Source organism: Orbicella faveolata, unplaced genomic scaffold (assembly GCF_042242905.1).
Source record: "Orbicella faveolata isolate gen_17 unplaced genomic scaffold, um_ofav_v1 contig_26, whole genome shotgun sequence".
Taxonomy (NCBI): Eukaryota; Metazoa; Cnidaria; class Anthozoa; order Scleractinia; family Merulinidae; genus Orbicella; species Orbicella faveolata.
The window spans coordinates 21823149-21850674 of record NW_028301554.1 but is presented as its reverse complement, the minus strand read 5'-3'; the positions used below and the strand labels follow the sequence as shown (position 1 = coordinate 21850674).

Here is a 27526-nt window from a genome sequence, read left to right as displayed (position 1 = left end):
CAATCCCAGCTATCCTCTAGCAAACTGTTAAAAACAAATATAAAGAAACAAATATAATCAGAATCAACTAACACGTACTGTTGTCCTTGAAGTCTTACCGTTGCGTTAAAATACTGAACAGTTGACCGTGTTATTCACTGATTAATTAAAAAACTGCGGAGGTGTGGGAAGGCGACGATCCCGGGGGCGGGGCATTTGCCCTCTTTCTTCGTTCCCACCCTGGGACAGTTAGACAGCTTATGTCCCCACCCCGGGGAATTTGCCCATTTTTTTGAAAAAAATGCTAACGCCCGGGGGTTAGCCCGGGGGGGGGGGGGGATGGGCACTGCCGGAATTGACTGATACATTATCAATTGTAAATAGTTTTATTAATGTTATTTATTTATAGTGTCCCCATTTAGTGGTTATTTACTCCTATTTTAGTTTGACACTTAAATAAAGGTATTCATTCATTCATCCATCTTGAAATTGGAAATTTCGCGTTCTTGTGAAAAAAGGGTGTAGTGTATATGACTGTCTAAAAAATAGGGTACAAGCAATCACTGGCGACCCACTAGTTTACATTGTGGCCGTTAAATCAGTAAACAAACAAACTTTGTAAATAAACAGAAACACTTCTAAAAGACATTCAAAGTTCATTTTAATTCGCAGAAGAAATGCAAAGTTGTGACGTCATACGTCTCTTAATTATATCTCTGTTACTACGGGCACCGTGATTGCTCAATTTAGCGGGCCGTATTCTACCTTACGACCCACTAAAATTTGAAGCTGCTTTGTCGACAAAATGTCTCCTGATTTATGGCCAAGTTCATGGCAAACAAACATGTAAAACGGTCCTTGTTTGTTAAAATTTTGAGGACATGTATCAACGTCATGTGCCAACGACTTATCGTCATTTCGAATTCGTCTTTTCCCCATCTTTTTCTCCCTTATGTTTTTCCTCTTTGATTTATGGCCCTCGTGCTTTGCGCTTGGCCTATAAATCAAACGCTGTGCGGTCCACAAATCTAAAGGGAAAAAACTTGGTCCTAACTTACGGTGCAGAGCTCAAACTCGGTCAGTAAGGCCTGGTTCACACTAGCGACATAAAGACATAAACATAACCACATAAGAAGGACGTTATGTTGTTACGTTTGCAGTGTGAACATCCTGACATGACATAATAGCAACATAGCAACATAAGAAAACAAAACTGATCTTTTCCTTACACTTTTGTCCATGTTCACACTGCGACATAACCTACTTCGTCGTTATGTCATTATACATCGTTATGTCACTAGTGTGAACCAAGCCTAACAGATATATATCACGCACCGTATTTTTTGGTTCCTTATTTATCCTATATATTTACAGTGTTGAGTGATTTTAAACCCCTCAATTCCCTTTACAATATAAGACAGTATAATACATTATCAAGCTGTATGGAGGCAATTAGAATAATTACTATTCGGCTGGAGTTCAATTTCCTTAATAAATAAAAGTACAAGAAGCAATTCCGTATTTATTTTGTTCAACGTCATTCCATGTGATCTTTCACCAGTGCGTTACCAGCTTGGCATAAAGAGGTTTTTCTTCCATTCTGTAACTAACCAACTTCTGTTGCCTATCAGAGTTCAGTGTGTACATGAATTTCAGCTGAAAGACTAACGGTTCCTAAAGAGAGAAAACGATAAAAATGAAAATAACAACACAGCAAGGAGGGGAAGTATTAAAGGTTTAGGGGAACATTGGTAAAGGTAAACTGTAGTTGACAATTAAGTGAAGAATTTGAGTGGGAGTCTAATTAAGACTATAAAATTTCCGGCAGCATCTTCGTAATCCCTCGGGTATTTACCAGAAATCTCCGGCCTTAATCAGTCAAAAGATCAAAGAGATGGACCATTACAATTTTGATAGAGAGTTAGGCATTCCCCAAAAGGAATATTCTTGCAGGAAGAGAAAGTGAAAAGAAAAATCATGTAAAGCGAACCAAGCAAAGCTTAAGGGATTCTTGCCTGAAAGATTGTCAAACTCCCGCACCCCTTAGGTCCATCTCTAAGTGTACTTTGAACTGTGTTCGGGTATATTCAGAAGTTTTCGAATATCTTCGGAGAAATCGATGTCCATATAACGTTTCGTCAGCAGGGCGATGTATGGTGGGGGGTGGCGGGGGGGGGGGGGGGCTGCACCGTTTACAAGGTTCTTGGACAAACGAGACAACAGATCAAGAACACAAACAATGCCTGTGGTCCAACGAAAAGAGATGCAGATTAACAAGAAGGAATCAAAACAGAGGATTAAAAGTGGTGCAGGTCAACCGAATGCGTGTCTCAAAAAGTTGATGCGTGTATCGTATTTCAGGGGACACGCGCGATATAATCGAAGGGAAGGAACCTCTCGCGCACACGTCCCCAAAAAGACAAGAGGGAAGACTGGGAGCGAGTCAGGGTAAAAAATATGCACGGATTAGATTTTCACCCGAATGAGCAAACTACGTTCCAAAATACTTTACCGTAAGTCGTTGAAGGTCTTTCACTTTCAATGTGGCTTCTGATGGTCCGCATTTTTTCCCGCTCATGTCACCTCGCTCAATCGAGCACCCACTGACAACCTGAGGATGACACAGAACACTTACTTATGACTGTATCTGCACACAGCGGCTTCACTCGAGGAATGTGCTGGCCTTAGGTCGTGTTCTATTGGTATCAGTCATTTCTGGTTGGTTCGTTTGTTGATTGATTGGCTGGGTTTTATCTTGTTCTATTGGGGAAAAACCGCTTTCGTTTGGTTTGGTTGAGCAGCTTTTTCGACCTCAAACCAGGTTGAAACGGTTGAAAAAGCACTGGCTGTGTTTTCTATTCGCAGGAGTTACCGCGTTTCAACCGAAAACGGTTGGAAAAATGTTCTATTGAGAAACGTCAACCGTATCAACCCAAACAAGTTGCGGTTGAAACGGTCGATCCCAAAAGAACACGATCTTAGTCAAAATCCGCTATTTTAGTCTCCCCAGTTAGTAGAGCATTTGTGCTCAGCTATTAAGACTGAGACTTAAATAAAGTTGTCATTCATTCATTCAGTCATTCATTCAATCAATCAATCAATCAATCAATCAATCAATCAATCAATCAATCAATCAATCATCCATCCATCCATCCATCCATCCATTCATTCATTCATTTATTCATTCATTCATTCATTCACCAAGGAAAGTAACTCGCAGTTTTCATGGAAATGTTGATATGTAAATGACGCACATGGTGATGTAAAGCCCACAAGGCAATCCACGTGACAACGCGAGCTATATTTGATTGGATATTAAAGTATGTCACGGATGACGTATGCTGAAAATGTTTAGATGAAAGCTTTCACCGTCCATCTAGCTTGTTCCAGCGTTCGGTTAGTTGCGCAAAAACAGCGAGGGGAAAATGAGGGGGAGGGGTACGTGGAAAAAAAGCGAAAGAACGCCTGTGACCATTTTTAACAACGCTTGCCTCGATGTTCCAACTACCCGAACACAATCTGTCTCAGTCTTCCACAATCTAAACCACCCCTGTTTCCTTCTTGTTAAAATTCGACGTTAGGCAGGTATCATTTACCAGTCTCAATATAGATTTAAAGGCAATTTAGTACCAGCGGAAAAAAAAATTAACTTGAATTATTTCGTCCGGGCTCCTTGAAAAATCTAGACAGTTGCGGGGTATTGGCCAAAATGACATGACGTGCCATATGTTCTTGTCAAACAGTCCAAAGCATTATACTCACATCCTCCATGTCAAACATGACTGTTAAGTCTAAGTGCTCCTCTCCCAGCGCTCGTGCATTCACTATAAGGACATTTGATGTTTCAGCGTTGAAATTCAACTCTATCCTCACTCTGCCGTCTTGAAAGACAGTCACCGGCACATTCGGAATTTCTTGCAGGAAAGGAAGAAAACAACAAAGAAAATATCTCGACTTTCAGTCATGAAACATTAAAAGAAATGTTACTTTGCTTTAGTGAAAGAAGCCATTATCCTCACTACATGCTTTCGAAAACCTAAAAGGCCTGACTTAAATGAGAGAATTGGAAAAGGACGGACGGTAGCTTGCCTAGTAGGCGTATCTTTCCTTCTCTAACTAATCAAAGAAAAGATGTTTTCTGTTTGAAAAAAATCAGGAGCAAAAACAAGACAACCGTAATTTGGTTTACCCGCGTTTTCCCGCGCTTAGCACGGGCCGCACGTTTTTCTTTTGGTTCTGAATTTGCTCTGGTTATGATTGGCCAGACGTGATAAAACGCCAGTTTCAACTGAGTGTCATGAAACCAAACCAAAGTAATCACTCTGGCCAATCACAAAGGACACAAACAATCCAATGAACCAATCAAAGCTCCAGGTAAGCAAATACATGAAGCAAAGCGCGGGAAAACGTGTGCGAGCGAGTCAGTATTGGTTTTAGTTTTACTTGTGACTGGATGACAAGGTGACGCGAGTTTTTTTAAGGTAATTCCTCTGAAATAAAAGTGACAATAGATTTTTGTTCAAACTTTGTCCACTGAATATTTATCATATGATAACTTCAATTTTGAAATAAAAAAGGGGGGTGCCCATGCTCATTAAGGAGCAGTGAGGCATTGAAGATGCCCCATTTTGGCATTATTTAATGCTTATTATAAGAACGCATTCCCAGCAATTGTAACATCTTTGTGAGCCCGGACTCATAAGAACACGCATTAAACTACAGTCAGTACATTGTGTCGGACACAAATAAACGTTTTAAGTTTGATTCAGACAGAAAGCTAAATCCTTGGTTAAAAATTTGAACTAAATTTCTTGACGTGGTTACCGACTGCCAAATAGAAAAGACCACCGTGTATCTGCTATTTTTCTTATTTATTCAATTTTCAGCAATAGAAATTAGATCAGTCTTTTCTCACGCAAAGCTTATGATTAGTTGATTACAATGGGTGGAAAAAAAATTGGGGTGCCCGTGCTCGTTGGTGAGCTAGAGCCATTTTTCAACTGACAGAGCTCAATATCAAGGCAATTCCGTCATGTTTTCAATGTGCGCGTGCACGAGCCCGCGCTAATCACGCCATAAATTATGCGCAGTAAGGATGCGCAATGCAAATGTGAGGAATGACCTTAAGCCAATTGCGTAGCGTAGTAATGCAAACCAACGCAAATGAAAGTTACATTCGACATTCAAGCGAAAACTGCTCTAAAAACTTTGCTTTTGGTTTCACGAGAGTCATTAGGGAGTGATTAGTTTCTAAAGAAACTGTTGCACTGCGTCAACGTGCGAGTAAAAGACTAATTAGTTGATCATCAACTGGAAGTTGAGGCTATGGCGGTCAGTATTAAAACCTTTGTAAACTTCAAGTTGATAAGCAACTAAGTGCTCTCATTTTCAGCTTACCATGAGCAGTTTGCCATCTTGCAGTTGCTTCTACGGCAGAAGGATTCATTGAACTGCTATTCACTGGGCTCCAAAGACTCATGGGTTTGACTAAAGTGGTTATTCTATTTACAACTTGCTTTTGATCTGTGTAAGGGTCTTTCAGATTTTCTTCGTGTATTCCTGAAAACGTCGATAATTGAAAAATAGTACAGGTTACAAAATTACCAGAAGCACATTTTCACACCAATTTCTTTCAGATTTTGCCACGAGTCAAAACGATTTGGATAAGCAACCTTTGGAAATTCCCCTTTCACATGGTTTTTTTGGAAATTTTCATGTCGACAGCCTCCGTTAGCCTAGGACTCACCTTCGGAAATCGACATCGATCATAAAACTTCGGAACAACCTTCCAAAAAGTACGGTGATAGACATCAATCTTTGATGTCATGGAAAAGTAACGAGTATATTTTTTTTTAATTGCACTGCTCTCGTCCAGTCAGCATCAAGTAAAATACAGTTTAGGGCAATTACTAAATAACTCACCGCGACTAACTTCTAGCAGAACTTCTTCGATGGATTTGTTTCTGTGTTCATCTGTGATATTCTTAAGAAGGTGTTTGGCAAAGAAACCATTCTTCTCCTGTTCACACTCAAAGACACTCGATTGAGGGCAACTGGAAAAAAAGAAAAAGGAAATGCGTTAAAAAAATCGTCAATTTAATGTTTGTTATGACATTTACTTTAGAAAAGTACACTAAAATCTAGGAATAGACTCTCACTAGACTCGCTACAAAAGCGAGGAGACTGGACCGGAGCAGCAAGTTTGTAGGACGGTAGATTAGAGTCTCTGTTTTATAAAACAGCACTTATTTTCTGGAGAACTTTGCTTTCCATTTCCGTTCCTTGTGATAAACTGGAACGTTGGAAACGAACAGAAAACACCATGTCACACACGCAAAATTAAGACAGGCCTTTTAAAAATTAACAGCAAGTTTTCCTCTGACTGACAAAAGTCATACAAGCAGTTCTAGCAAAGACAGGATGGCGTATTGTCTCGATGTTTAGCCACATAGGGGCATAAAGTGAATCACCGACGAAACTACAAAACCTCGATTAAACTGGAAAGCTGACGTTTAGAGAGTTGGCCGTTTGTCCGACAAAACACATGTAAAACTTCAGTTTTGGAAATTTGCTACTAAAGTCACTCAAAGTAATTTCAGCTCTAGAATGCTCGCTTGGTATTGGTGCACACTGTTTATTACAAATACTATGCATTTAAAAATTAAGGAACTACCAGTTTACCAGCCAAACGCCACCACGATATTAGGTTCTTTGATATCTTGTAAATCACCACCCAATAACGGACTGCCGTGCACTTCATGATCAGGTCTAAAAGAGGAAAAGAGGAAAAAAGAAACAACAAATTGAAAGTCAATTTAGGCAGGTTGGCCCTCCTTCTTCTTCCACCAACAGTTATTCAACCGGGGGGGTGGGAGACAGAGGAAAGATAACACTGGCGAAGAGTTACCTGACTACGATGAATTCTTCGGGTTATGAAATTGGCGATTTCGGTATTTTGGAAGGTCAGTAGATTTCGCCCTTATGTGCTTGACTTTCAGGTTAAAGATCAATGCCATTTATGATCTTTTTAAAAACATGGAGCATGTCATGAAAGTTCCAATTTAAGTGTTTGACAGTTTATCCTATTTTTAAGTCGCGTGATTCAGGGAATCTAGGAATAATAGAAATCGGAAGCACGTGCTTGACAGTCTCAATTAGTTCAGTCGATGATTACCAGTTAATTAGCACCAGATTGTAAACGCGTTCCATCTTATCAACAAAACATGTAAGCTTGCGTGTCAGGTAGCAAAGAAACTGTTTAGAAAAGGTTGTAAGCCAATCAAATTTGGTTTCGCTAAGTTTTAAGGAGTGCCGTGTGTTGAGTCTTTTTAGTACAAGTACACAGTCAGAGCGAGAGAGGAAACCGAACCTTGTGATCTTAAAATAAACTTGTGAAGTTTGCGAAGAACGGCCTGCTGAGTCTTGGCATTCGCAACAGAGCATTTTGGGCTGAGGAAAAAGTTCAGTTACTATGTGATATTTATTATCTGTCTTTTTCAGCGTAAGTACCCACCCCTCCCCCTCAGAAAGCTTAAAGGAGCTACGTCACGGTTTGCGCATATTGAAAAGTTTAGCCTCAATTTTTCAAATTCGTCGTTTGTAATCCGTGTTAATAATCTTCTTCATCCTTAGCCATCCTTGTTCCTTTATGGTTTATCATCATCTCTTTGGTGTTTTTTTTATCTTATTAAACTGTTATTTTCAGGTTTCCTACCATTTAAAGGTAATTTTGTATGTGGCCAAAATAACTCAAAATATCGTGACTGAGCTCCTTTAAGCCGCTCATTATTTCACCTACTCTGTTCTGCAGCAATCCAGTAAGACAACATTCAACTTTGCCTCAGTCGCCTGCATAGCACTAAGCACTTCAGCTGAAGCCAAGTTCTCGTTGCGAAGATACGAATCTGTTGCATCGATTGGCATCAGATAACTACGTCCACCTCGCTCAAAACCATGGCCAGCAAAATAGAACACAGCATAAGTGTCTTTGACCAGAAGTTTACAAAACTCCACCAGGGCTTCTCGCATTTCTGCCAAGGTCAGGTTGACCAGTGAAACTACCTGAAATGTTGAAATAATGGTGGATAAAGCATCATTATGGCCAAATATAACCAGATTCCGAAGCCCAATCCCAAAGCGTGCAGTCATATGACCAAAGAAAGGACATAATTTCTTAGAGTTAGGCGTCTCCACAAGTCCAATAGCACGAGTCCGAGACAACAAGTGCAGAGTTTATTTTTGCTCAAAAGGTTAGTGAGTGTACATGTATTTCCTGAAGGGGGGCTTGTTAATGGAAGGAATGATGCATTTACAAAAAAAACAAATCCTACAGAACATGTAGATTAGCGGGATACAGCGCAAACGCGATACATGAGTGCGGAGCACAACCGCGCTTCCCGCATGTGTTCGAGCTCTGCGCTCGTGTATCGCGTTTTGCGCTCTGCCCCGCAAATTCCCCTGTTCTGCAAAATAGGGTGAAGTTATGTTTGAAAGGGATTGCAAGCCTAAAAAATTTTACGATGCATAAGAATATCGTGCAGCAAAATTCCTGGGAAGCACATTGATGTAAAACACAAATCCTCTACACGCAATGACAATTAAAAATTGCCCTGTACTACATGTAAGTGTCAACTGGAAGAAGGTATGTTCAAGGGCTTACATTTCGGGAAGGGTCTTATTACTGCTTTTGAGATTTGGGGGCATCCTTCTCGTGGGGAGAAGGGGAATAGTATTGTGCAAGTCACCTCTGAAAGCCTCGCCAGCGAGAAGGCTTTTCAAATGGAAAGAAGAAAGGAAACAAGGTTTAACATGCTGTCTCAGAAATTTTAACAACAAACAAAGTTGTTTCATGCTGTTCAACAACTTACATTAAAACCCATGTTGACCAGCCTGCCAGTTAAGTCACAAGCATCATTGATTGGATGGAAGAGCCTTCCAAGCTGCTGGAAATGGTAATCTTTATTTCCAATCAACAGGGCCACTTTATTTGCAACTTAGAGGAAAGGCAACATCAACAGGTTTAAACAACACACAAACAAACCATGTGCAGTTCCAGAAAGCTATAACCCCCACCCCCCACCACAGGAGGGAATTTCCTGGGGGTGGGGTAGGGGGTTCTGTAGGATCAAAAAAAAATAAAGAAATGTATGAAGCTTGATTGGAATATCCAGAGGGGTGGGGGTAGGGGGTCTTAGAAAAAACACCTTCTGTGGGAGAGGTAAGGATATTTTCTGTAACGACACAATGGGCAGACACCAAAAGAGACAACAAAATAGAATGTTTGTAATTATTTTGGAGCAAAGTTACTGTCAGGTGTTGTATAACATAAAATTGTTATTTACACATTTCCCTTGCCATGTGAAGACACAACAAGTAAACATTTTAAATACCTCTCTCACTGTCACTGGGATCACTGTCAGTAGGGCCACTTCCCCCTCTTCTTACAGGTAAATCTAAAAATGGCACAAAAGATAAACAGGACAAAACTATAATAATTATTGCAACTTGCACATCAAATTACTGCCCGAAAGAAAAATGCCAAGGGACAGTTTTTTAAAATTTCTTTAACTTAAGATGGCTCAAAACAGTTTCCAACACTTAGATTTTGATGGGTTGTTATAACTACTCTTTATCACTTGATGCTACAATCATGGTATCAAAAAACTGCCCAATTATTGGTGAAGAGGTTGTTATCATTTTCGTGACACAATGGCTTACCATAGCAACAATATGACCTCCTAAAACACCCTAAATTACGGCTTTAGGGGCTTATAATTCAAGAACAGCACGGTGAAATTTTTTTTACATTATAACTTTGATAAACACGATAAGACGCAACTTTTGGCAAAGTTTAAACAAATTCTGTAGGTAGGGTTCTGAGCCACCTTAAATTTTCGAAGATTTAGTGACTAGTCTAGCAGAAGGATGCAAACTGCAACTGTACAGGGTCCAGTATATATAAGGCAAGGAATGCAGAGTCCAATTATTGCTGCATGATGCCAACACTAAAAGAAAGTTTTACAGAATACCCCTTTCCCCAGAGGGAGAATCTGAGACTCTTTTAAAGTGCAATAATACTGTTCTGCATTACCTCCTCCATGTCTGGCAACAATCACTTGAGTAGATTGGGACAAGGTTTCCCCAGCAGAGTTGTACACTTTACAAAAATATAAACCTTGATCTTCTGTGGAAGCTGCACTTCTTGTAAACACTCTATTTGTGGCCTCTTGGATGGGTGTGTTGTTATGATACCACTGAAAGCTTGGAGCTGGCCTTCCAACACCATCACAGTACAACCTTAACTGTGAACCTTGAAGTACATGTACAGGAACTCTGTGATCTGGTTGACTTGTGATGACTGGTAAATCTACAAAACAAAATACTTATTTGAGTTTTTAAACATACAGAAATGTTGAAAGGCTAACTAGTCAATGCCATCATTTTTATCAAGTCATTTTTTAAAGACATGCAATTAATTAAACATAATTTTATCAAAGCATACTCAGGCAATTCTAAAACAAAATTTCATGCAGTAAGGTGAAAACATCTCATCGAGAGTATAGTGCATCTTCAAGTAAAAAGCCAGTATAGCAGGCAACCGTGTGTTAATGGTTGAGATGCATGTTGTAGTGGTCAGTAGGAGTGAGAAGATGAGCATGGCGAAGAGGGATGTCAGAGCTTCTCTTTTTTCCTCACATGTCTCAGTCACCTGTACACGTCTGTTTGCTCTTGCCTGTCACTCCAACTTGCACCATAATTATTAGGACTGAAATGCCTGCATGCTATGCAGGCTGTCACATAACAAGGATTCATGGTTAAGATAAGGGATGAGCAGATTACTGCTTAGCAATGTTTATCAAGGTTATGTATCACCAATTAACTGCAGCTGCTTTCAGATGACCAACTAAGAATGAAGTAAAGCTCGGTCAATGACTTTAACCAGTGCACATGATCTGAAAGCACTAAAATTCATATGAAGCCTTTGGAAAAAACTGTATGCTTTCCATGAGCTATTCAGAGATGATGAAAAGGGAAAACAAGTTAGAACAGGACTTGATATAAGTTAAAAAAGTCTAGTGTTTATATGAAAAATTGGGGAAGTCCACTTCCTGAAGGCACTTTTGTCTGCAGTTCGTGAAACCACTGAAAATCAGTCTTATCAATCATGATCATACATATGTCTGTTCTTACCAAATTGTGAAGAACCATAGGCAGTGTAGTCTTCATTGATAATCACTTTGGCCCAACTGGTGAATGTGCAACCAGAAGAATCTGCTACTCGGCAAATGTAATATCCTTCATCACGTTCCCATACATTTTGAAGAGTTAATGTATTCCCTGTTTGTCCATGAAGTTTTACTCTTTTTTTAAACCATTGAAAGTGAAGTGGCTGTTGACCAGATGCTTCACAGTGTATACGGACATGCTGTCCATGTGTTCCATGTACTTCACTTTCAACATCTTGTGTGATTATTGGAGACCCTGCTATTGACACAAAATTTAAAAGAGCTTATAAGTACAGATGATCAGTTTGTCAGTCACAGATGGCTATGATGGTCAAATGTTTCCCAGATGGTTTTCTGTTTCTGAAAGAGAAACCTTTGGTTTCTAAGACTTGTCATCTCAATTTATGTGACTTAATTGTGATCTTAATTTATAGCTTATGATGTCCTTTCTCAAGTGCACCATCACTTCAGACCCTACACTCTGGGGGAAGGGGGGGAGACTCCCATATGAAAAGGTCAGGGACGTTCGTCAACTCACTTAGGGGTATAAATCAAGGATTCTGGGCTCACTTAGGGTGTTTACAACAAAATGCCACTATCTTTAGCTGTCAAGGTATCTTTTAGGGTGCACTCAAAGAAAAAATAATAAAAAACACTCTTATTTACGTTTTTAGGCTTGATTTCTGCCAGTCTTTCTAGTGCGGTCTACTAGCGCAGACTCCTTTCCTGAAAAATGGCTGGTAATCGAGGCTATTACGATTTTAAGTGGTGTCTCTTAGGGTCTCTTAGGGGTCAAATAAAGCTCGAGCCACACCCACATTGGTATCCTTTAAGGGCTTAATTTAAATTTTCTGACAAGCATCTCTGACCTTTTCATATAGGAGTCCTTTCCTGGGCCTACAATATAACTGCAGAATGTCATTACAACTAACAAACAGTCATTTGCTTTCTGTTTTACCATTAATAGAAAATTGCTCTGAGTAATAATAATTATTAGTCAGAGCAGTTTAATTCTATTAGGACAGGTCTGCTGCACACAATGAACAAACAAAATGCGTAATTACACAGTAAAAAGAAACCTCTTGAGGCTAATGTGCAGCAATCGTTAGCACAAGGATTCTGGGATTATTTGGTATATTAGCTCAATTAAGCCATAACTGCTACCAACACCCTGGGGAGGGGACAGGGGTGCTCATTGTACCTTTTAGGGTGGTCAGCCTCAAAAGGTCCCACAGCAGGAGCTTCTGCAGTACCTTTTAGGGTATAATTTGAGCCAAAAAAGTCAGTGTCATTTAATGTGTTGCTTCAAAATTGGTACCTCTTGGGTGTGAAAATAATTTCAAGCCACGCCGACAAAAAAGGGTCTTCGCACCTCTTAGGGGTTCTTTTGAAAATTTCCGATGAGCACCCCTGTCCCTTTTATACTGGTAACCAGTTCTAAGCAACACTTAATTTTTGCAGAAGTGCAGCGGCTCTCCTACGCTGCTATTGTTTTATTATTGTACATGCAAGCTGTTATTGTTTTAGGGCTCGGGCATTAATTCTGTTTCTTTTATTGTTCACTTAAAGGGCATCGAGCCATTAATGTGGGACCTTACAACAGCTGCTACATGACCCAATTTTTGTGGTGGTCACTCCATGTAAAGTTTCTGGAGAATACACCAAGATTTGTTACTTAACTATTTCTTTGTGTTTAAGTATCTAAGAGTGTTAGGTCTGACTATTGTAGGAATTATAGCCATGTGGGACTCTTTACATATCAAGTACGAAGACCTGCAAATAAATACGCAATATGTATGGATAAAAAAGAATTCAAATCTAGGTAGCAACCTTGAGCAAATGAGATAAGTCTACAAACATACTTAACAAATTTAATACTGCCTGCAGCTGCAGGTTAGGTCTCATTTGATTTAAAGAACTGATCCAGTTTATCAGAACTCCCACAGTTATTTTTCTTTCTCCCAAGTCATTCAGCAGTTTAAGGGTTGGACTTCCACCTGGTAACAGTGTTTCCATAGCAAAATATTTGGTGACAAAAGCCTCATCATACAAAGGCATGTATTGTCTTATGACATCTCTTATCAGCAATCTCCAGTTGGGTAGCTGATCTCCCTTGTCCAAAACTTCTGCTATTCTATTTTTGATGTCCTCAGACAAGTCATTGATAGATCTCCTATCCATTGAACGTCGATGGTTTCTATGCAAAAATCAATAATTTATTAATATTATTATTATCAATAAATTATCATTATTATTATTTAATGTCTAGATATATGCTGATGTATCTCACGCTGAGTAAAACAGACAAGAACTTTCTACCTAATGAATGCAGTCAAGGGGAGTGGCATAAAAATGAGCTGCTAGAATTCAATGCTGGAGAACATTATGCTATGTGCTTGTGATCATCATCGTCTCCTCTTGATTTTGCAATCCTATTCTAGACTAGGCACCAAAAACCCCTACCCTATCCCAGATTAGCTATTTCCAATGTAGAAACTTTATCATCATTGTAGTCCAACATATGCTAGCTAAAGCAATATCTTACAAAGTCACTTTCGATTTTCAATTTCTATTATAGAACCACTGGTAATATAGAACCCTGTTCTAGATTAAATTATTTGTACACTGGCCACTTTCCTGGTAACTTATACCTTATTCTAGACCAAAACTGTGTGATTTCTATACCCTGTCCCAGTCTAAACTGCCTGAAAACCATACCCTTCACAGTGGCACATACACATGTATATAGCTTATATATAGGAGAACCCCCTCCCCCAGAGGGTTTACACAACAGCGGGTTTGAAGTTAATATGAGGTAAAGTTTCACCAATAGTCTCTTTAACTTGAGCGAATTTCTTTTGGGACAATATATAACGGTCAGTTATTGAAAAATTTAAGCCCATATTGCGAACCTGGCAATTAACTTAACTTACCTTATTTTAAAAAAAGAGAAGCAAATATTAAACCCAGAAGCTCCTGTTTATTACTTGAAATTTTAGCTAGCTTAAGCTCTAAAAACTTATCTGTACAACAGAAGTTATAAAAAAAGAAGAACTGCACTCACCAGATTGTTACGGTGCAATTTTCCCGTCGACTCTTTAAATCAGTTCAGCACCACAAGGTCTAACTATTTTACATCGCTCTTTTTAATACTAGCTGGTTAATAAATAGCCCCGAAAAAAAACGTTTTGCTAGAGTAGAATATCTTACAGCGTTTGATAGGGCTTTCGATAAAGTAGAAGTTAATTTTAGAAGCATTACAGAAATGAGATGATCCGGACAATATTTCTCCCTATTTTCAAACGTGTTTCAGTTTCCCTTCCTTCTTCCCAATCTCCCGTCGTTATTGTGAGCCCACTGTACGTGGTTCATCAACTTCTCGAACTGAAAGTATGTTTTCAAAGAGCAGGATTTATCCAGGGAGCGTAGACAACGCTACTTAAACTGAAGGCGTTTCTCGTGTTTACATTTCACAAAATTTCACAAGATTTAGGACGTTGCAATAGTTTTTATGGCCTTATGTTACTTTGCGCGCCCCAAGCGCGCCACAGAGTAGCTCAAGGGGAACTGGGTACAACTTCCGGTATCTTTCCAGGAAGACTCGAAAAAGAAATCGATCAGCGAAGGGACTTTACCTTCACGTTCTATTTTCCTCAATGACTTTTGCATTTTCTTCTATATATATGAATCACGACAAAGTTCTCAATTTGTGAGGATTACTTTACTTTCATCATTTACCAGCAAAACATGTTCTAGAATCCTGCTGCCTGCTGAACATCAGAGCGTGGGAGTTGGATTTGATCGAGAACGGCTTACGTCTTCCTGTGCAAAAATTTCCCGCTTTAATTTGTAGTTTGGCATCGTTTCTACCTATCTTCTTACGGAACAACGTTTCAGCTTAGAGGTGCTTTAAGGTGAGTTCTTGTAGTCTCAGGTGTGGATATTTAGCAATCGAATTTTGTATAAAGAACAAAACTAAGCCTACAATTGGATATTTTAAAGACATTATTTTGTAGTATTCCATTGATCGTGTGTGTAATATAGCTATTGTGGCAGGTAACTTCCATTGAGAATCTCACGATCGAAGTCCGATTGTTGAGTTTTTGTTTCAATCTTTTTTATTGATAACAGAAACTTTCTTCTTGCTTCAAAAGCAGCTCTTATCATCGCTTACTTATGATAGTAAGCGCCTGGAATCTTGTCTCTCTGTGGTTGGGGGGAGGGAGGGGGCACTTGGCATCAAAGTGGCAAAGCGCAAAGTTTTAAGTTTTATCCAGCGCTTAATCTTATGCATCAACGGAACACCGCGTATTAAAACTTAGTGGAGATGTATTTGTTTGTTTGGATATTGATTACTTGGGCATCCAGTGTTGAAAATCTGAAAAAGGTGTTAGTGTTTGCAAAAAGACTGTCAATTGCAAAACGTGGTGGCACGTGCTATTAAACTTCAGTACGTGCAGTTGGTGCAGAACAGAACGGAATCTATTGTACTGTTTTGTTAACACCTTAATTTGGTTTGATGATGTCATTTACACCCAATGAAACTTTTCACTTCCTTGAGATCACTTCACACTTAATTATATGCAAGGTCAACCTATATTTTTGGTAAAGAATTGAATTTGGCGAAAATTGTTAGAAAAGAATTTGGTAAAGATTGGTGGGACATCTCACTTAGTTATGGAGTTACCATCATCTATGGGTTTTCAACCAAAACCTGGGGATGTGACTATACTACTCTGGATAAGGGTCTGGGGAAATCAAATTGGTCAGTGACAGTTCAATCACCTCCGTGCATACCAAGGGTGGTTTGTGTCCTGTTCCCAGATTGCTAGTACTCGTCAAATTATTCAAACTCCACAGTCCAATCTGACAATTATATCAGAGAAAGAAATAGATGGACTATATACAGTGTTGCACATACAGGGGCAGATGAATAAATTGTCCCTTATTTTAGTTTTTCAAGATTGTCACCTGGAATGACTCTGGCTAGCCTGTGAACAGGCTCCTGTGTGGGATACTAGGATACTAGGTCTGGGATAAACTCAGTCAGCTAGCTAAGTGCAGTATTTAAGAGCAAGCAGCAGTAAGCGAGTGTGGTTTGTGAAGAATTCAGACCGTGCTTGGTTCACTTTGCATATCAAATTCTTTTTGCTGTACTTTTGGGCCTTTTATACCCTATCCCTCAAGGAGCCTTCCTTCACAGGCTACTGAAGTCTGACCTTTAAATTTTTCAACACTAAAATAATCTTATGTAAAGTATGAATTTCACAGGTAAATAGAGTGCCTAATCATGGCATACCTGGACAAGCAAATAAGGGGACTGCCCTATGGTATTCTTAACAAATTAGCAGAACAGCTTGACATGGTGGGACCTCGAAACTGGAAAGCTCTTATAGTTGCTATGCCAAGTAATGCTTATAAACCTGAAGAGGTGAGATTGAATTGAATATATATCATTGTTCATTTTTTTATTTAACTTACAACTGTACCATGTTGTTTAAGGTGTCTGACTAAGTGAAAGGGTTATAGAATCCTTAACTTAAGGACACTTTTTTTAAAATTTTATAAACTCAAACCAATGGAAATAATAATGTTAATTTAAATAATGGTGCTTTACCCCCAACTGTTAGATTCCAAGGCAGAGGTCAGGCAACGTTTGCATGTGCAAGAGGTCTCTCTTTTTATTCATATGTCTATTATAAAAATTCCCTGTAACTCTGTTTTCACTTGTCAGGTGGCAATGTTTGAGAGGCAGCAAGCAAGAATGGATGGCAGTCCAGCAATGTCTTTGTTAAATGACTTAGGCCAAAGATGTAAAACTGTTAAACAGCTTGTTTCTTGGCTGAAAAAAATTGGGAATGATAAAGCCCTGGACATCTTGGAATACCATGGTAACTAAAAGACAATTGACTAGTTAAATGTGCTACAAGTATCTAATGTCAGTTTTTTAAATGGCTTAAGTGTAACACATTATTTCAAGCACTGACATTATCTAACTGATTAATGATTACTGCAAACAACATCACATATTAACTATGAAACCCAGAAAAATTGGGTTTTTCTTCTTTGTTTCAGTCTTCCACTTTTGTATGAAAAGTTAAACATTCAAAATGAGTCTTGATTAGTTAAACTTGAAGTTTGATAGAATTAATGATATGTGGCCTTGCCTTAAGGTACATAAGAATTTGAAAACTCCCCCTATGTTTTGTGCAATATTTAGGGGAAACACAGTCATTGACATTATAATTTCTTGTCTCTCTTCATCACTGACGTTCTTAACCTCCCTAGTATGCCGGACACCCAGCATTGTGCCAGTAATATTTCACTGACAACAAAACTTAATCACTTGGGATAACTTTCAGTAGCATGCGATCGCAGGCTCACCTTTGAGTCACATGCATGAGTGGTGTGAACGAGTTGGCCAGCAAAGCTATCCAGCAGAGTGGAGTCTGGTGAACAGCCACCACTTTCTTATCTTGGAGCTACGCTAATCCTGCTTGTGTAGCCTTGCTCGCAGACTAAATTTCCAGTGAAGCACTCATTAGTGCATGTTGATGCAATAATTTTACAATTAATTGTAAAATGTTCACATTGATGCAGAGGAGGTGCAGATTATTGAACAGCCAAAGTCCCAGCCAGTGCGTGCTGGTGCAAGGGTAACCCTGAGGTGCAAGGCCACAGGATATCCATGCCCAGCGTATCAATGGGTCAAGGATGGAATGGAGTTGCCTGATGGCAATGATGAGGAGCTTACTTTAGATCACGTAAAACTGGAGGATAGCGGCAAATACAACTGCATTGTGTCAAATCAACTGAATGCAGAGAAAAGCAACACTGTGGAGTTACAAGTTCTTCCATCTCCTGGTGAGCTGCAACAAATGACTTGCTTAAATCTCAAACACGAATAATTTAGTACTACTTAGAACCAAATTCTTTGATCTATAAAAAGCTAATTGTGGTGTTATTAGTGAACCTAATTAAAGCTAAGTTACTGTAATTAGAAATTGTTACTACTGATGGGTGCATTTGTCTACCTTGTTTTATATTGAAAGAAAGCCAGTTGAAATCAAATTAACAAATTGATGTCAGTTTTTCATGGGTCTGTGCTGTTATTGACCATGAATTTCGTCATAACATTGTCAATTTAGTTTTGGATCTGCAGACTACTTTGACAATGTTATGACGAAATTCATGGTCAGCAACAGGACAGACACATGAAAAACTGATGTTAATTTGTTTTTTACAATAATAAATTGTCAACTCGTCGGTTCTGGCATGTCTTGTCAATATTGCATAGATTATAAATTCATACCTTTGTCTGCTTGTTGACAAAGAAAATTGGCCAATGAGCATGCACAAATTTCTACACTCATTGTAAAATGTTTCTCTGCATGCCATATTAGGCAAAATTAAATATGCTAATTTGCTGTGCCATCTTTTTAACCTTCCCAGTGAATGGTTACACAAAGCAAGAAACAACTCCTCAAGGTACGAACTATTAATTAACTTGGAAGCCAAAGTACCTGTTAAATTGCTGTCTCCCTATAAGAACTCTGATTGAGTCCAAGATTTATCTTTTAAAGTGTTGTCAATGTTTGTTTTTTAGCTAAAAATCCACCTGTCATCACACAGCATCCACAATCATGCATTTTACCTGATGGTCACCCATTTAGCATTGGCATTGAAGTCTTGGAATCACCAGTGAAATGCCAGTGGTATAAAGATGGCTTTGTGCTTGTGGGAGAGACAAGACCAGAGTTGAATTTCCAGCCATTTCATTATAGAAATGAAGGCCACTATTGCTGTAGGGTTGAGAACAGTGCTGGTGATGCACTTAGTAATGTCGCAGTATTACAGGCTGGTATGTAACATTTATTCCTTTGACTTGCAAATGGCTAAAGTAAAGAAAGATAAAAACATTAAATTGGACATTTTACCAGTAAACTTCCTTAAAGAAAGACCCCATAATATTTTACTAGTAGGCTCTCTAAACTTTTCTCTGATTGGTCCAATCTATACAATTCTAACAGCCAATAGGAAATGGTACCAAAAGCTATTAATACAAGTTATTATTCAGCAAGTGAGTGGAGTACCAAAATAAGAATAAACATATATATATATGAAGGTGATATGCTTCTGATATACCTATATACCTATGACTAAAAGAAAATGTTGACAACCTGGCGTTTGAGGTAACAACCACAAAAAAATATCCCCAAGAGCTTCGAAATCTTAAAGAATGACCTGGTCACCAGTTCATAACTCAATTTAATGTTTTTTTTTTCACAATCCCAAACTGTTATTAATTACATTTTTTATGTGTTATATCCTAGCTGTGGTTCCTATTGGATATGATCCTTTGTTAGATCAGGCAGGTAAGACAGCCAACCTTTTAGTACGTGTAATTAATTGCATACTGTGTTTTATTGAGTTCTTATGTAGTGTGGTATTTTGATTCTGTATTCAATTCTATTTCTTTCTTTCAAATGGGAAAATTTTATTTAAAATGTTTTTTTTTTAAACATTTTTTGTTTTAATTAACAGTTATTTCAAGATCAGCTCAACTCACACAAAGAGGTAGGTTACCAAAATATTCATACAGTTGAACCTCCGGTTATGACCACCTCTCCTCAGTGACCAGTTTTCCAAAATACCAAACGTTTCATGTCATATCACTATATTTGGAACCTCTTGTAAGCGACCACCTCTTATAACTCATAAGCAACCACGACCACTTTTAGAGCTGAAGGTTTGAAATTTTCTTTAATTTTTGTTTTTAACCTGCTATAAGCGACCACTTGGCAGATAATAGAGCGTAAATTGGATAATAAGGTGTTGCAACATTATTGCATTCCTGGGTGGTACAGGAGACGGAAATTTCTTAATAGGAACTACCAGATGTTTTGTCAAAATTGACTTTGCTTGGTTTGCAAAATTTTAATTTTTCAACTTTGAACCTAATTTCTTCCAGACCATTAAACAATGCTACTGTACATGTTCACTTTTAAAACTCCGAACTAAAATTAATATGAAAGTGTCAACACCTTTCCATAGAACTGATTTAATTATTAAAAATGTTGATATTTGTTACTCTCATACTCAGCTACCCCTTCTTTTTGTGGTACTCCCTCTTGAAACAGTAGCATGGCCAAGTATCCCTGAGGCAATAAGTGATAAGAATAAAGAACAGCTGCTATATCTTAATTTGCATGGTTTCTTTCAGCTACTGACAAAATTGCCCTGGTCATTGGAAACCGTGACTATGTTCGCTTACCATGCAATGAAAGCCCCTTAGTTCACACTTGCAACGATGCAAAAATGCTTGCCTCAATGTTGCGCAAGCCTGAAATGGGCTTCAAAGTCATCTCTCTCATGAACCTCACAACAGATGAGATGTGTCAAGCACTTGGCATCTTTTACAGCCTCCTTGGTAAGGAAGTGTATGGTTTGGTGTATTTTGCGGGGCATGGTTTTGAGGAAGGTGGACAAAACTACCTTGTCCCTGTTGATGCAGAGGGAGAATGGGTGCCAGAGAAGGCAGTGTGTGCTCAAAAAGTTCTGGACGAAATGAACAGATGTCATACAGAATTGATTGTGTTCCTGTTGGATATCTGTCGCAAAAGGTAGGTTCAGTTGTTTTAGTGCACTAGCAAACATAACAGTAATTTTTATTTAGATCATGAGGTGACAAGTATTCTAACCTATTTGCTAATGAACTGCAGGGTAATCCCCTGTAGGCAAATAAACACCTTTGGAACTAAAAAAAGTGTCAGCTAAGAAGATAAGAAACATTTAATGATCTGTTAAAATAGAAGTGTTTGAGGGCTGTTTATACAGAGAAACATTGGTCCTCCTGCTTGGAGGGTAACTTACCCACCCTCTAAGCCATCGCTAACTGAAAGTTCATAGAAAAAATGTTGTCAGTAGTCTTTCTTTAATAAAACAGCAATGGATAATGATTGCACAGGGGTGTTAATTGAATCATTATCGACCTGCCCCCTGCTCCCAGCCTCAGTTGTTCACAAGTGCTCAACCACTGCCAACTGCCTTTCCATTCCACACTTACCTAAGCTTCCTTCTTCAATCTTGTTGATTATCTTGGTATTTTTTTCTCATTTCAAGGTCAAATGTTGAGACAAGTTTTGCATTTAAGAGCTATGAATTTCCATATAATGCACAGGCAGTTCTAGGGTTTGCCACGTAAGTAAAGACCATCCGTACATTTTGTTTTTCAATCACATATTAAGTTCTGGATGTTTCTTATCAAGAAAATTAATTGAACAGTCTTTGCATCAATTATGGCAGTTGTTTAATTTGCATTATTTGCAGTTGCAGCTGTATAATTCTCTTATAGTAACTTACTAATAGTCTCGAAAAAAATCAATTTAATGGTACACTACTTGGTAATGTAACATGTTCAAGTGCCACATTTTACTGTAGTTGGAAAGTTTGTTGGGTGGCCAATAAGCTTCTCAGTTGTAAAAAAAATATAGACTGAAGTGGACTGGATACCAGAAATGGAAAAAGTGTGCCGTTTTTTTTTTTTGTTTTTTGTTTTGATGGATTTAGTAACTAACCATTGATGTTTTATGGTAAATTCTTATGGTGCACTGAAAGGTTTAAAAATTGAGACTATGTTTGGAATAAACTTTGCTGGATAATGATCACATGATAATTGGCGATGCAATGAACCTCTTGTTCATTTATTTTTTTGAACAGATGCCCTCAGTCTGAAGCTTATGAAAGAAGACAAGACCCCAATGGAATGTACATGAAACATCTGCTGAAGCATGTCATGAATGACACCAAAGTTGAGGATGTGTTGCATCAAGTCGCAGGAGGTATGGATTTGCCTGTTCTATAAATGAAATACAAGTCAGAGTAATAAAGAGTTCAAGAGATCAAAACCTGTTTTATGAGAATGTATTGTTTTTGGTTTTGACAAAAGAAAATGTCTGGGTTGATTAATTGGTACCTCTAGCTTGATTAAACATTCTACATGATGCAAGGGTACTAGATGTTGAATGGTCCTGCAAACACCCAGGTAATGACATCACCATAAGGATTTTAGAACTCTGCACCACTTGTCATCTTTCAGTCTGGGTTGTAGGCTGACTTTAAGGAGAGGCATTAAGGGTGTCAGGGTTAAGTTAATGACTTACTTCCTGGACCAAGAACACATTCCATTTTTGACAACTGATAATTGATACTCCTGCACGAAAAGATTTGACACTTAAACACCGTCCACTCCGAAGTATAACTGAATACTGCATACTAGCTAGATAATCCTGTCTGAGACTCATTATTGTTTCTCAACAACAACAAAAAATTCTAAGTTAACTATTCTTTACCTTTTTGTTAGATGTTGAAGCAGAGGTTAATGCAAATCAGTGGGTTGAGAGGCAACGTCCACAATACCACACTACCACAACCAAAAGTTACAGTTTACGTGATCCCATTGTCCCAGATGCATCGTCTGATGAGAGACGAAGGGCATGGCTTGATATTCATAGTAAGTAATTCAAGACCCTTAGAGACAATGAAACTTGAGACAGTACATAAGGGTTAAGTGCATGCCAAGATCATTGCATTGTGTTCTTGGTAAAGGCAAAGTCTACAGAGACGCCAAGTGGCCCATCAAGCCAGAGCTTATCCTGGTTTCTTTAGCATAAAGCGACTAAGAATATTTCTACTCCCCCCTGGGTGGGATGCTAGTCCATTGCAGGGTTATTCCTGGCATTAAATTTCCCAGTAATCATTTGTACACCTGGATGGCATGGAGAGAGGCACTGTGAGAGTTAAGAGTCTTGCCCAAGAACTCAACACAATGTCCCCCATCCAGGGCTCAAACCCAGACCACTTGATCCGGAGTAGAACGCACTAACCATGAGGCCACTGCACCTCTGCCTTCTTGGACAAGGGACATACCTTTTGCTGTGCATCTCAGCACCTTAAGGAAAAAGACCTGTTGAAAAAAGAAAAATGAAATTGAAAAAATTAGGCCACCCATACAAAGCTCTTCATGCTGCCTTTTTACAATTTGTTTTACAGAACTCCCTCAGAAGCGAGTGGTTAAGTGTGAATCTGACATCAAGATAGAGATCAGGTTTGAACACCAAAACTGGCTTTCGAATGCTATCAGGTTGTGTCTGAGGGTCATTGACCTGGGAGAAGCAACGTTCTGTGATGCCAGCTTAATGTTGGAAACTTTGCCTCAGGTATTGAAGTGTTATGGAAGCTGGATGCTCTTTAATAAATTGTTAGCCTATTACACCAAGCAGCTCGAAAGTGTGACCACTTCAAATTTATTCACATTCTCTTCTTGCACTCATACTATCCAATCAGAAGCTAAGAAAAACGATTTTCAGCTCCTAATTGGATCGTCTGCTTGCATGAAAGAATATGAATTTTTTTTAAAAAGTAAATTAAAGTGGTCACACTTTTAAGCTACTTGCAGTTGTTGTTTCATCACTTTTTAGGAACTGGATTAATGTTTAATCACTGCATAACAAGACAATAAGTATTTTATTACTGTGTGTCGGTTTAATCATGTCAAAAGAATTCTGACTTGTAATGTACCATATTATGTACTTTTAGGATGTTCAGAGCTTTTTCTTCCATCCAACCACCACTAATGTACTGAGACAGGTTGTACAGGTAATTAAAAGTTAGATCTTTTTTCCACAAGTAATTGCACAGTGTCCCTGTACAGCTTTTGCCATTGCCACTTGGATGCCACTTGGATGAAAGATATGTCTGATAACTAATGAAATTGAAAGAGCCCTCGTTGATTACTCTTGACCACCAGTTATGTTATGTTAATGAACCTGACGTTGACAACATTTTATGTTTTTCATCAAAGAGGATGCAAGCAGTCAACACTCAAGGATTAGTTGGGGGTGGGGTTCGCCGGGGTGTGCTTGACCCAGGATCATTATTTTGCACAAAGAAACATGCTGATATGAACTTGTTCAACTAATCATCTTGGCTTGCAACTGAGTGTGTTTGATAATTTGATAATTTTGATAATTTATTGTTAGAAATTGTTTATAACCTTCTTTTAAATATCTTCATCAGTCGATAATAATTTAATGATGTCTCACTGCCCACAGCTTACAAATGATCTACAAAATTGTTCATACGTGATACCTGTCTGACCTTGTCTTTTAAAATGAATAGCATACTGGGGTAGTGCCACGCAGCTTGCCACCACAGCATAATGGACCTACCCAAAGTCCTGTGGAGAAGATCAGTGAGATCTACAACATTCAAAGACTCAAGGTAAACTGATTTTGTTTTCACTCCTCCCTACAAGCAATGCTGTCGAGGAGCTAATAACTTGATTTTGGTGCCAAAATTACTTTCTAATTCTAATAAGTAATTTCTGATATAAATTTTACTTGGACCAACAGTTTTTCAAAATGATGATCTTGGCTTTAGGACTGAACTATACAGTAAAGTTCCTACAGTGTACTTACTCTGGTAACTGCACTTTGCTATAATGGCTCTAATTTTTGTTCTCAGAGTCCACTTGCATTGACTATAACTATCAAGTATGTTCTGAAAGGAGCCCACGAAGAACGAACCAAACACACTGTGGTGGTTTTTAAGCACAAAGAATTTGGAATTGCTACAGCGTTCCTTAATGAAAAGGAGTGAACTCTGGTGAATGTTACACAAATGACCATTGCTTGTATATACTTTTAAGATAGCAAATATGTAGACTAAATTGAAAGGATAATTATTATTATTATAATAATAAAATAATAATTATTATTATAGAGCGTTATTAATCTTGTTTAAGTGATGTAAGAAAATCAATTTTGGGCTTGCCTTCCAGAGAAGCTGTAACTTTTTATACTAGCCCAAAATTTATTCTCACTAGCCCCTCAAACAGTTTAATGTTGTCAAAAAATTTTCCCAAGGGAAAAAAATGGCTGTTTGCAGGTTAGCTCTTCAGGCAAATGACAGACAGTATCTACTAGCCCTGGACCTTCGAACAGAACTATATTACGTTGCATACTGAACCTAAGTAAGGAGAGCTTTGGAAGGAATGGTCAAGGTCAACGTTCAATTATTCTGTGAGATTGGTTCAAGAGGTCACAAGCTAGATTGTTTGTAGCCAATGGCGTTTGTGGTCTTATAAGTAGTTAGTTACATGTACTAGTATGTCAAAACCACTTGGGTGTTATATTATGGTCTTATGCAAACAGTGCCATTTATTTTATCTATCCATGAGTAGGTTTTTTTTATAAGTTTTGAGCATCAATAACAGTTTTTTTTTATTTAAATAATTTGGTGAGTCATTTTATTGCCTATTGCATGTAAGGAGTAAACAAAAGTCATTGTCAAATAGACCTCTTTAGCTTAGGCAGTTTGTTTTCCATTGCAGACCATGTGATATTCTCTGGAGAATTGCTTGTTTATCCATCTAAAAATTATTCCTTCATATACATGCGACTATATGAAAATAAGAATTCTCAAAGATATCTACCCATGATCTGAAATGGGGCAACAAACTGCCCAAGCCAAAAAGGTCTATTTAAAAGTCAAGTAAAAGTGTCGCCTACTGCATGACATTTGGTGTGTCAAGGAAGGTTTATAATCATCACTTCAGTTAAGCTTGTAGTAGTGCTTGTAGATGATGTAGTAGTGCTTTTGAATAAATGCCTCTTACCATGATGCACATCATACTAGCCAGTGCAGTTGCCACTCCATAACATCTGTGAGTGTTTTACAGCACCTTTTAGAGATATGCAAAGTGAAGTTGGCACAAAAACATGGCAATAATTCCTTCCAACATTCCATGAGTTCAGTATTCCATTCTTTAAAACAATGGTAACTCAAATCAATGCAAAACTCTAAGAGTGTTTTCCCAGAAAATATCCATGACCCCCTCCCACACCTAGATGTGTTTTTGGTTTGAGCCCCAACCTCATCCACCCTTCCAGAACTTTCCAGCTCTGCGACAAACCTACCTTTAAACTCATCAACAAACTATGAGCTTGGGGAATGGTGCCTGAAAGGATGGTGGAGCCCGAGAGCAAACTAAACCGAGCACTTAGGGTAGCCATAACAACCCTGTGAGTGGCAACCACCAGGCACCATCACACTGAAAAAATAGTGGAAACACAGGATACTTACCACATACTTACCCTCAAGCCAAAGGGAGACAGGTGGCCTGCGAGAAAAGCTTAACAAGCACTGACCAGCAGCAAAAAACACATGGAATGATTTGACATCAGTAGCCAAGCTGTAAAATCGATCCGCCCCTGCACAAATCCCCTGGCCACCCCAAACTCACTCTGAGGGAGACTGCTGGCCAGCAATCTTGTTTCACTTTTAACTTGGCCTAAATTACATTTAGCCACATTTACAAATTGTGGTTTTCACCTTCCATGGGGAGGGTATGGATGTGTTTTGTTGTCTCAGTCAACGTTTAATGCATTTATAGTCTCTGACCTACATACTCACACTAGCTGTTTGCCCTGCTCTTATTATCTGTGTTGTACATATATTTTACATACTGTAAGTTTGCCAACTATGGTTGTGCTAGGCAGTTCCCATTACAAAACCTGTGAAAAATTCGGTAAAAGTTAAGAACAGTTCCCAGAATTTATTGTTGAGTGTTTGTCAAAAGTTTGTTGGCCAACTGTCGGTTGACTGTCAGCTGTTTGTCGGCCCACTGTTGGTCAGCAAAGAGCCAACATTTGGGTGACAGTTTTCATTAAATGTTTCAGATAACACTGTAAAGTGCTGGTTGACTTCAGTGAAGTTTACTGTGTTTGACAAATGTCAGAGGGTGTAAATAAGGTATAAGGTCAGATTATATGTGTCTAAAGTAAAAATAGAATAAAAGTGTGTATATTAAATATAGAAGAGATTGTTTGTTTGTCAATAAAATTTTGTAGAAAATTGTCACTGCTCAGTTTGTTTTCGTCCTCTCTAATGACCAAACTGTTTGCAAAAAACCGTGATCTGCCAACCATAAGCTCAGGGATATTTTTACTAATTTCTCTTTGATGACTGCAAAGCTTATTTTGTAGGCCTTCATATTGTTATCAGCATGGGAATGTCCTGGTTCTGGTTGATAATGTTAACAGCAGGCATTTTATTGCCTGTTTAATCAAATCAATGTCCAACACAGATTTGGTGTAATAGACAGACACCACCCAGCTGTTGGCATGCCAGTCAACTGAAATGCATGACCTGTTAAATATAGCTTTACCTATCAGACACCGTGCTGCAAGACAGTAAATGATGTACCAACACAGAGAAAAGTAAAGTAAGAATATGCATGCAAACCTAGGACATGCATTGGT

General features: G+C 38.5%; 2 protein-coding genes across 3 annotated transcripts; one reads left to right on the top strand and one right to left on the bottom strand.

Annotated features, from left to right (window-relative positions):
* Positions 1 to 346: 346 nt before the first annotated feature.
* On the bottom strand, positions 347 to 14561 carry LOC110066047 (mucosa-associated lymphoid tissue lymphoma translocation protein 1-like). 2 transcript variants are annotated; one of them, XM_089296085.1, is made up of 13 exons: positions 14269 to 14561; positions 13067 to 13401; positions 11170 to 11463; positions 10070 to 10345; positions 9369 to 9431; positions 8847 to 8971; positions 7778 to 8040; positions 6661 to 6747; positions 5902 to 6032; positions 5377 to 5538; positions 3742 to 3893; positions 2492 to 2590; positions 347 to 1653 (listed from the first exon to the last, which is right to left on the bottom strand). In XM_089296085.1, the coding sequence occupies exons 2-13, from the start codon at positions 13383 to 13385 to the stop codon at positions 1534 to 1536; spliced, it is 2091 nt and encodes a 696-aa protein (XP_089152211.1). In that variant the 5' UTR covers positions 13386 to 13401; positions 14269 to 14561; the 3' UTR covers positions 347 to 1533. The 2 variants fall into 2 exon arrangements, with proteins under 2 accessions (XP_089152211.1, XP_089152212.1); XM_089296086.1 differs by having other exon boundaries at positions 11170 to 11460.
* Positions 14562 to 14735: 174 nt separating this feature from the next.
* Positions 14736 to 27125, top strand: LOC110066046 (mucosa-associated lymphoid tissue lymphoma translocation protein 1 homolog). The gene is made up of 16 exons (XM_020773246.2): positions 14736 to 15118; positions 16476 to 16635; positions 16939 to 17095; positions 17805 to 18068; positions 18657 to 18692; positions 18811 to 19065; positions 19538 to 19579; positions 19749 to 19781; positions 20428 to 20827; positions 21327 to 21404; positions 21924 to 22045; positions 22567 to 22716; positions 23256 to 23422; positions 23802 to 23861; positions 24384 to 24485; positions 24729 to 27125. The coding sequence occupies exons 2-16, from the start codon at positions 16495 to 16497 to the stop codon at positions 24861 to 24863; spliced, it is 2142 nt and encodes a 713-aa protein (XP_020628905.2). The 5' UTR covers positions 14736 to 15118; positions 16476 to 16494; the 3' UTR covers positions 24864 to 27125.
* Positions 27126 to 27526: the final 401 nt, after the last annotated feature.